At 33.8% G+C, this 10,926-nt stretch overlaps 1 protein-coding gene across 1 annotated transcript; it reads left to right on the top strand.

Annotated features, from left to right (window-relative positions):
* The first annotated feature begins 2,341 nt into the window (after window positions 1-2,341).
* LOC21409426 (receptor-like cytosolic serine/threonine-protein kinase RBK1) lies at window positions 2,342-7,498 on the top strand. The gene is made up of 8 exons (XM_024177159.1): window positions 2,342-2,467; window positions 2,757-3,503; window positions 5,670-5,927; window positions 6,094-6,245; window positions 6,361-6,440; window positions 6,532-6,667; window positions 6,815-6,964; window positions 7,067-7,498. Exons 1-8 carry the CDS (start codon window positions 2,455-2,457, stop codon window positions 7,223-7,225), a joined length of 1,695 nt encoding a protein of 564 aa, XP_024032927.1. The 5' UTR covers window positions 2,342-2,454; the 3' UTR covers window positions 7,226-7,498.
* Window positions 7,499-10,926: the final 3,428 nt, after the last annotated feature.

Here is a 10,926-nt window from a genome sequence, read left to right as displayed (position 1 = left end):
GGCTTTACTATCAATGTTATTGCTTTTCTTGTTTGCATGCGTTCATTATTCAGTGTGGTCAAGTAACAGCATCTATATACAGAGCAGAATTAAAGTGTTGATGGCTTGATGCCAAATTTTGGCATTTAGATAGGAAAATATTCTCCAATATAGTGTTATTTTTGCCTTAAATTTAGTATATGTTATTTTTGATACCAAGTATAGGACATGATTTTATCATTTGCTTGCTATAAGTTAAATATATTACACAAAATCTTTTCATTTTCAAATTATTAACAAAAAAAGCTTAAAGTTTCATTTAAAAATTAATATAAAATTTAATATAACATTATAAATCGGATTACAAAACAGAACAATATATTAAATATATTATTTTCTTAATTTTTGTGTGTCAAATATAACATTGAGATTTGAGTTGAAGCTCACATTAATATGTTCTTGCTGGATAGTCCAAATAGAAATTATCATTATACTAAAGAAATAAGGGAGTTCTCATATTTAAAAGTTTAAACTAGTAATTACGATGTCCCATAAATGTTATTTTTTTGATATTTTTTTCGGTATGTTAACATACTGATAGGTTAAATTTTTTGTCTATCTGATTTATAAAAAATCACGTAAAAATTAAAAAATTCACAGATTTAATGGTTAGAATCTTTTTACTTTTTTTAGTGGCTAATGTTAAAAACAGTAAATTGTGTTCCATTTCTTTGCCATAGGTACTCCATAACAAGAGCAGACATTAATAACCTTTTTACTTTTGAGAGAAAAAAAAAATCCTAGTTAATAACATGCAAAATCGTGGGATGATAGATTTAGAATTATTAGGGTTTGCTTTCTCTTCATATATATGGTCCCATATTCGGAAGGATACAATTTCTTTTCGACAATTTCTGCACAATGTCTATTTCCCCTTTTTATAATCAACTAGAACTCCTCATTAATTCATTCAAAAAAAAAACCTCATTAATTCTTGCATATAATATTTTTTTAAGTAAAACTTTATTCTTGTATATATAAAATCGAATACTTGTACCTTTTTATCCTTTGAAAGAAAAAAGAAATTAGGGGAAACGTATAGATTTCTTTTTTACTTGTACTCTTTTTTTTTTCTTTCTTTTTTCTCTTGAAGGTTCTTTTAACCCTATCCACAGTCACAGTCAGATATATACTTAAAATCATGTTCTTTATTTTTCTAAAATACATTATCCAGACCAATAACGGAATGCGTACGGACACATCAGCTATCCATATAAAGGTTCTTACCGTTTTGTGCAATACCAAAACAATCCTAAAAAATTCCAACATATAACTGCTTGTATTGTTAAAAAAAATTTGTTGCCTTCTTTTTTATTTATTTATTTTTATTTTTTGTGAACACACTTGTTCCCTTGTTAGTTTGGTCGCAGTTCGTTAAGAATTTGTTTGATAGGAGAGATGGAGAAAATAAGGGATGGAGAGAGTTAGAAAAATAGAGGTTTTGTTCATTTCACTCGTTCGAGTTTTTAATTCTACTTTTACTATATGTAAAAGTTATCATAAAAAGTTACATTTAACTTTTTTTTTATAATTAAAAGTTCTCACATAATGTTACATTTTAACTCGAATTAAAAATTTAAATTGACAAACTGAACAGAACCAAAGAATGTAAAGGATAAAAATTATTATAATAATTATTTATGTTGTTTAGTAGGATGAAATAAAAGTTGAATAAATAGATGATAATTTTTTATTTAATTATTATACATGTCTATTATACTATTTATTAAGAATTACTTTTAAAAGATAAAAAAGACATTTATTTTTTAATTTTAAATGGATAAATTGAATCCTTCTATTGATAAAAAAATCTAAAATAATATATCTAATTCTTCTCTTTCTTACCGAACAAGAGATTCACTCTCTTTCCACTCCTTTCTCTCCCTCCCTCTTTCTCTCCTTCCTAGCAAACATACCCTAAAGCTCTCGCTCTGCCTTTTAAGCGTTAGTTGCGGCCAAAATCACGAGCGCTAAAAAGAACGGGTGAGATTACATCATCAATACCAATTCTTTAATCTCATCATTTTACTTTTCTTTTTCTTTCTTTTCCCTTTTTTTTTACACAATAATATTTTTGGAGGCAAACACACACACGTATTTAACAGAAGAGGAGGTGTATAAATATAGCACATATTCCAATCATCCCCAAGCTGGTTCACCTCTCTGCCCTGTCCCTCCCAAGAATAACCAACTCTTAAAGATATCCAACTTTTGAAGTTTTCTTTTCTTTTTTTCTTCCCCTTATTTTCGTTCTCTTTAAGCCTCATGCAACGAAGACTCTTTTTTTGTTCGTTTACAAGGTTGTTCTTCATTAGTTTTTCTAGGCTCTGGGTTTTGAACAATTTTAAGTTTTTTTTTTTTTTTTTTTTTTAAATTAAGTTTCTGTGTATTGGAAAAAAAACCAAGAGAATAATCATGTTGGTTGAAGGTAAGTTTTGATTTTTTCTTTTCTATTTTTCCTTTCTCTTCTAGCTGATATATGTTTGGTTGCTGAGAAATAAAGGAAAGGTTGAGCAAAGAAAGGAATGGGGATATTCAAAGAGTCGTTGTTTATTATTTTCCAACCAAAAAAAAAAAAAAGCCTCCAAAAATGGTTTTCTTCCTAAGCAACGTGAACTCGAAAAGCGGACAAATTCCTCATTTATTCTTTTCTCGTCGTTTCCTCTGTTTTCTGAGATCATATTGCTTCCTAACTCATTCACCATTGCCTCAAACAGATACCGGAGTCGGAGAAGAAAACGGACAAAACCTAGAAATGGATATCGAAGAGAACCAAAACCCAGAAATACATATTGAACAGAGTAAAAACCCAGAAACGAATTTCGAGGACAGACAAAACCCAGAAAAAGATATCGAAAACAACCAAAACCCAGAAATGGATTTCGAGAAAAACAAAAAACCGGAAATGGATTCCCAAGAAAGACAGAGCACAGAAATGGATTTCGAGAAAAGCGAAAACCCAGAAACGGAATCCGAAGAAAGACAAAACCCGGAAATGGATTTCGAGGAGAACGAAAACCCAGAAACGGAATCCGAAGAAAGAAAAAACCCAGAAAGGGAAACCGAATCCGACTTGAAAAGCATGGAGTTTTGCGATGAGGCGTCGCCGAGAGGAGTACTGGAAATCCCTGTCTCGGGAACAGAGTCGGACCAGAGCAGCAGCACAAGCAGCAGCTCGAGCTTGGGAGAGAAAACGACGACGGGTCGAAGTCAAGGACAACGGGGACAATGGAAGAACGTGTTGGAACTTCTAAAGAGGAAATCGGCGAGGAGATTCTCGACGATGCCCTTTTTGGCGGCGAGCTACGAGATGTCGAGGAGGAATTTGAGGAGGAAGCTGGCAAGGATTCGCAGCGCCGAGGAAGGCCGTGTCGTCGACTGCGAAGGTTTCATGGCGGCCAAGCCGTCCTGGAGGAGCTTTGGCTACGCTGAGCTCGCCGCTGCCACGGCCAATTTCAGTCCTGGTGAGAGAATTTTGGAACTTTTTTTTTGCTTCTGCTTTTTTATTTAAATCTAATTAATTGATTTCTTAGAGGAAAATTGAAATTTCTACGTGGAAATTTTGTTGGCCATTTCATTCGATTTTAAAGATTTCACCCACGAGTGTTCACATTAAAAATATGCCGAGTGTTAACTATTAATCAATAATCACTAGTGATCACGCCATTACTTTCACATTAGATTTTTTTAAGGAAAGATTTCCAATTCACTAAATTATAATTAGATATAAACCTTTGATACTACATATAATGACTATTATTGTTTGATTTATTTTGGGGCTAAATAGATCCAATTTGTTTTTCCTTTCTTAGAAAAAAAAAAGTCAAATTTTTTCGACATTAATATTAGAGGTGGGTATAAATTAATGTTTTTGTAACGTTTGGCATTTGAGTCTAGGCATATTCTCAATGCAAGCCGAGACTTGTGGGCTGCTACTGTTTTGTTGTTTTCTTGGGTCAATGGATTGGTTTCTCAATAATGCTATTTACAAAAGAGTTGCCTCTGGGTCCGACTCAGGAAATCAAACAGTCTTTTGTTTAGGTCATAGATATTTTACCACAGTTTCTCCTCTCTCGTTTGTGGTTAGATGTATCGTTTCCTATCCCAAACAGTGTATATACGTGAACAAGTTTATATGAGAATAACCGTTAAAACCACACCCATATGTTATATATACACACATATATATATATGACCATTTGAAGGTTTCTTGTTTGTCTGTAGGAAAAAAATTGTACAAGATAACTGGTTAGTGTTTTTTTTTTTTTTTTTTTTTTTTTTTTTTTTTTTTAAATGATTAGATGTTGAACCACGAATAGAAATGACTCCCTCATCTGAAGCCAATTTATAAAGCGCACTAGCAGCCATTAGTCAATATGGGGACCAGCATCAGCATGGGACTTTTCCTTTTGAGACGACCTTTTTGACTCAAAACTTTTCGCTCTTTCTCAAGGACCATAAACAGGAAAGAAAGTGATTGCTGTGTGCTCGATTGCCGTACCTAGAAAAATAACACCTTGTCGGGTTATTTGGGTGGAAATTGAGAACAATCTTTTATAAGCAACCTATGACATCTACAAGTGTTCACCTTGACTTTGCCAAGAATAATTGCCTTTAGCAAAAGGCTAACTGTGTGATATGATTCACATGAATTTCTTATTGACCAAATCTTATACATCACTTGCATCTATCAACAAGGGTTTTTGCAGTTGGTTTTGAAGGAGAATTCCTTGGTAGGATATAAAAATTTCGTTAAATTATCAAATTTCGTATAAACCTTTTGAAGCTGCCAGATATTTATCAAATTTTGTTAAATTATCATTCTTTTTTAGTATAATGTGATATGACAATAAAAAATAATAATAATAATAATAAAAAAACATGTCTTAATAGTAGCCTACAACCACAGAATTTTCCATTTTTATAATATATCCCTGAAGAGTTCCTAGTTTTTACAGCCTTATAGTTTTATTATTGTTGTTGTTGTTGTTAACATCTCAGCCTTATAGTTATTAGTCAAATACGTGGAAAAAAAAGAGGCTGACATTAAAAAAACTGATTAGCCAGATTTGAAAATTTTCCCGCTAATTAATGGGGAATAGAGTCATTCCCTAAGTTTACTTTTTGACATAAATTAAGAGACGGTCATTGTGCAAGGTCATAGTTCCTGACTCCATGTCCGTCAAACCAATGCTAGGAAGTCAATAGTTGGACCTGGTGAGACTTAGGAATTTCAGTCAAGAATTATTCTTTTCCACAGTTTAGGAAAGCAAACCAATCAGCTACACCCTATGTGTGATTTCAAAAGTGGGATTTGGTAGATAAACATTTCAATCCTGTTCGTCCATTCCCAGCTGATTTTGTGGAACTACCTTTTCTTTTTCTGTTTTATTTATTTTCCATTTTTTTTAAAACACTAGTGTTTCCTGCTTTTCAAGAGTCAGATATGTATTACTTTTTCAATCTAATTTAACTTTTGATAAGATTTAATACAGATCCGACGGCTGATAAGTAGGAAACACCGGGTCTCAAAAAAGAGAGAACACAAGACAAATTCCCTTATTATTTTTTTTTTTTTCTGGAAGGAAAAGTTGATACATCTATTGAGTCAAAACTTGAAAACTTCACAGATAACCTAATTGGGAGAGGAGGGCAGGCAGAGGTATACAAGGGGTGCTTTTCAGACGGTCAAATTGTTGCGGTAAAGAGGCTTATAAAGAAGGAGAAGGAAAATGAAGAGAGAATTGGTGACTTCTTATCGGAGCTTGGGATCATTGCACATATTGACCACCCAAATGCTGCTCGCTTGCTTGGTTTCGGCGTCGATGGCGGTTTGCATTTAGTTCTACAATTTTCCCCACATGGCAGCCTTGCTTCTTTGCTCTTTGGTGCTGTATCTTCTTCTTATTTTCCCCTAAGTCATATACATTTTGCTTGCATTTGTCCTCCTCTTTACTTTTGAATATACGATTTATTTTCTAGATCAATGAGTGGAATATTGATCAACAAGAACATTTCATACTTGAGCTCATGAAGAAACATTCAGTTTTTCAGGTTCAGAGGGTCTGGAGTGGAAGATAAGGTTTAAAGTGGCAATTGGGGTAGCAGAGGGATTGCAATATCTACATCACAATTGCCAGAGGCGAATTATTCACAGAGACATTAAGGCCTCTAACATATTGCTCACCCAAGATTATGAGGCTCAGGTACATTTCCTATTCATCTCATGTTGATTTCTAAGTTCATTTCTGTGCCTTTATTTATTTATTTATTTATTTATTTGTGTGTGTGTGTGAAACTGGCTTGTTTTGTAAAATGCAGATTTCCGATTTTGGCCTCGCAAAGTGGCTCCCAGAGAAATGGACTCACCATGTTGTCTTCCCAATTGAAGGCACATTTGGGTTAGTTTGGCGGTTTCTCATATTGCCCTCTTTGTAGTTAGCAATTTCTGCTATAAGACATTTGTGCTTATGCATTTTCACATGTTTTCAGATATTTGGCTCCAGAATACTTCATGCATGGAATTATAGATGAGAAGACAGATGTATTTGCTTATGGGGTTTTACTTCTTGAGCTCATAACAGGCCGTCGAGCAGTCGATTCAAGTCAACAAAGCCTCGTCATCTGGGTATTACTTCTTATACAATTCTAATTCAACTTGTGCAAGAGAGAATGCATTTCCTACATATAGGTTGCAGGGCTTTGTAATGACTTCATAATTATGTCCTGAAAAAGATAACAGTATAATCAAAAAGGTAAATCTTGTTATGCACAGGCAAAACCTATGCTAGACATGAATAATTTCAGGGAACTCGCGGACGCTCGACTAGGTGAAGGTTTTGATATTATCGAGATGAAACGTGTAATGCTGACGGCATCAATGTGCATTCACCATCAATCATCTAGGCGTCCATACATGAATAGGGTATGGAACTGTGTTTTTCTCTTTAACGTCACCCTGTTTTTTCATATTCCAAAATTCGACAGATTATGCTCACCTTTTCTTTTCTTTTTTTACTATATATAGGTTGTTCAGCTGTTGAAAGCTGAAGATGGATATCAAGAATTGAAGCCTAAATCTACAGCACTGAGATCAGTGATGTTGGATGCTTGTGACTTGGAAGATTACACTTGTTCTACATACCTAAATGACCTCAATCGCCATAGACAGCTTGTTATGGAGTAAAAATGAGTGCCTTCTATCTCATAGCCTCTAGTACTTATTTGGTTGCTTCTTTGTTGTCCTCTTGTTTTTGTTACTTCGTCTTTTTGAGCGTCTTAGAAATGGGTATGGCTCTGTTCTAAACGTGTGGGTGAAGTAAAAGTTTCACAAGCTTGTGTAGCTCCTTTGAACTCTGTAAAGTTTGATGTTCCTCACAAATCTGTATAGGTTCCACAGTGATGGAAAGAAAATTAGGAATGTCACTTTATATGGACGTATTACAATTGACATTAGAAATTTATCTATGTTTATTGCAATAATGGAATTATTGGTTCATTGCACTTGAGTTATAATAACTTGGACATTCGGTGCGTTAGCAGAAAAAACTTGGACATTAGGTGGAATCAATTTATTCATTGGCGGTAGCATTTTAATCCTGAACACTGTTGGCAGTGATCAATAATTTGATATACTCCTTTCAAGATCTTAACACATATTTGTAAAAATTCTTTTTGAAGTAATTTGGGATCCAAATAATACTTATTAGAGAACTTTCATAAAGATACAATGGATGCCTCGGTACTTATTATCATGGAAATATTCAAGCTAACATCAAAGAATAGCACAGTTCGATATATCAAGAACTGAGAGCATAATATCACACTTTAGCTAATAAAGAACAAGAAAAAATCACTTTGTTACCCTTTTTTTTTTTTGAGAACCCTGTTTTTTTGATAATATTAAAATTATACTTTGAGATTTAAAAATATCGATTTAGTACCCTAACCTCTTCAAACATGGTTACATTAAATGTCTTTTATACCATATTTCTCTTTTTTTCTTAATTGATCTAACGTCAGAAATAATACTGAAAATATCATTTATTGATATTTGGACTAAAGAATAATACTCATATTTTTGGTCCCTTTTCATTTCTAACTTGGACCATTTAAATAAACTTAAGGAAAGGGATAGAAAAAACATTTCCATGTACAAAAAAATTGTTTCAGGATATTATGACTTTTAAAAAACTTTAGGTAACATTCTAATATCATAAAAAATACAAAATATGAACCAAAAAGTGAATTTTCTAAAAAAAAATTATCCGAAGAGATTTTTCCCTAAAGAAACATAAATTGGACGCAAACTCATCTAATAAATGTCCTTAATTATAAAAATTTCCTTCTGAACCATGATTTTTATTTTCTTTTTTTTTTTAAACTAAGATTCTTTTTAATTAAATGAGCGAAAGAAGAGTTACATGAAAGGTTTTTATTATATCACATTTCGAGTTATCAACTAAGACTTAATTGCTACTGCACTTCTAAGTGATAATGGGGAAAAAGAAATTTGTGGGACTAAACTATTACTCCTTAAAAAAAGTTAGGGAATATTAGCACCAAAACCCCTAAAAGTTGGTTTCCAACTAAGTTACAAGGTTGAATAATGCCGGAAATCTCTATTCTTATTCAAACTTCTTAATAACTTCACGTCATGTCAATATAACAAGTTACATTTATTAATAGAAAGATGGTAATTAATTACAATGCCGGTTAATATAAAAAAATTTAGGATAAAATTGAGATCTTTAACCTCCTTTAAGATGGTTACCTTGAAGACAAAGAAAAACTAAGTTAAAATATCAATTACATCCATTAAATATTAAAATATCACTCAAGTCCCGAGATTCATACTACACTGAAAGTAAAATTAAAATTAAAAATCATGATTTATTTGTGATTATTGCACTTGAGTTATCGGTTCAAATATCTTACGAAATTAATCTCACTTGGTCCTCGTAAACTTGTTTTGGTGTCAACGAAACTAGAGTGATAGTCCGTTGTTTGTGCGTGAGTGAGTACTTGTTGGTGAAGCCGTCATGTTGTACACGCCTATCAAATTGCCATGGTCTTCCGAGAAGGAGATGTCCTGCTTGCATTGGTACTACGTCGCACAATACTTCGTTTTCATACTTACCAATCCGAAATGGTACAACCACCTGTTTTGTAACCCTCACTTTCCCGCTATTATTCAACCATTGTAGCTTGTAAGGACGAGGGTGCTTAAGTGTTGTGAGCTCTAACTTTTCAACCATAGAAGTACTAGCAACGTTAGTGCAACAACCATCGATAATAACACTACATACCTTGTCTTTCACATGGCAATGAGTGTGAAAGATGTTCTCTCACTGTGTTTCTTCTTCTTCTTCTTTTGCTTGCATGTTTAAGGCTCGCCGTGCAACTAGCCCAAGCATTTCTCCATGGTCTGTCCCGAACTCCTCTTCTCCTATGGGGGCGTCCTCCAATGGTGGTATATCCTCTAGATCATCCTCATCTTCCAAATCAATTTCTCCATTATCCCGGATCACCATAACCCGCTTGTTTGGGTATTGGCTTGCTATGTGTCCTCTTCCCTAACATTTAAAACACTTAATCTCACTGGAAGGAAAAGTATTAGGGGCTAATTTACCTTGAAAGGTCGTGGGATTGGTGGCTGGTTTGTGCTCGGTTTTGGCCTTGAAGGGGGCTGGATTTTCTTCTTTTCTTGGATAGCTCGGCCTCCAAGGTGTTGCACTCAGATTTTGAGGGGCTGGTCTTGGTCGTGTTCCACTCCTCTTGAGTTGCCTTTCAACTTTGATTGCCATATGCACTAAATCTTCCAATTCCACATAATGGTGTATCTCAATTGTGTGGCAATCTCCCGGTTTAACCCATTCAAAAATCTGGCCATTGTCGCCTCCCGATCCTCCTCCACATTAGCCCTAATCATGGTTATCTCCATCTCTTTAAAATACTCGTCAACACTCCGGTTACCTTGATGGAGACCTTGTAGCTTGAGGTATAGATCTCAGTAATAATGACTTGGTATAAATCTTCACCTCATCACCCTTTTCATCTCATCCCAAGTTTCAATAGGACGATCTCCATTGCGCCTCCTATTGGTGCAAACCTGATCCCACCACACAATAGCATAGTCAGTAAATTCAATAGCGGCAAGTTTTACCTTCTTTAGTTCGGAGTAGTTGTGGCAATCGAAAACTAACTCCATGTTGGGAATAGTGTCCTAGAAGCATGAGATGTAATAGGATATTTATTATTTAATTAATAAAAAATTTTATTCATCATTTTATGTGCATATATTTATGAATATTTTATGAATATCAAATGAAAATTCCGTGATTGTTTATGTAACCTTAACCATAGTATATAAGTGTTATATACGAGAGGATAGTGTTTAAGGATAATAATAAAAAAAACATTGTTCATGATGAATTTAATTAAAGTTCAGAATCTTTAATTAAAACATTATTAATACATGTCATTCCCATTTAGAATAGAACGGTGTTATCCGCACTGTTAATATGGTGAGATATTGAATGAGTGTATTTCACATAATAAGATTATATGGAACAAGGACACAGACACAATATGAATTTCTAATAATTTCCGTTAAGCATAGAAATTCTAATTGAGTCTACCAATGGTCATATATAGGATGATCTTAATCCTGAGTTCTTAACAAACTCCTATTTATGGATTTATGTATTTTGATTTACTCGGTACGGATTCCGAGACCCTGAATCCTATTCCTTGTATTTTGGAGACATAATGAAATAGGTAGCCGGGAATGTTATTATACGAGATGGAATCCATTCCTTCTTGAGAAAGAAGCAGATAAATAATTCTCTTGAGTGTTGATTCGGTACTTGGATTAGTAAGAGCGCT

Source organism: Morus notabilis, unplaced genomic scaffold (genome assembly GCF_000414095.1).
Source record: "Morus notabilis unplaced genomic scaffold, ASM41409v2 Scaffold184, whole genome shotgun sequence".
Classification (NCBI taxonomy): domain Eukaryota; kingdom Viridiplantae; phylum Streptophyta; class Magnoliopsida; order Rosales; family Moraceae; genus Morus; species Morus notabilis.
Note: the sequence above shows the minus strand (reverse complement) of the source record. Positions and strands in the feature narration are given on the sequence as shown.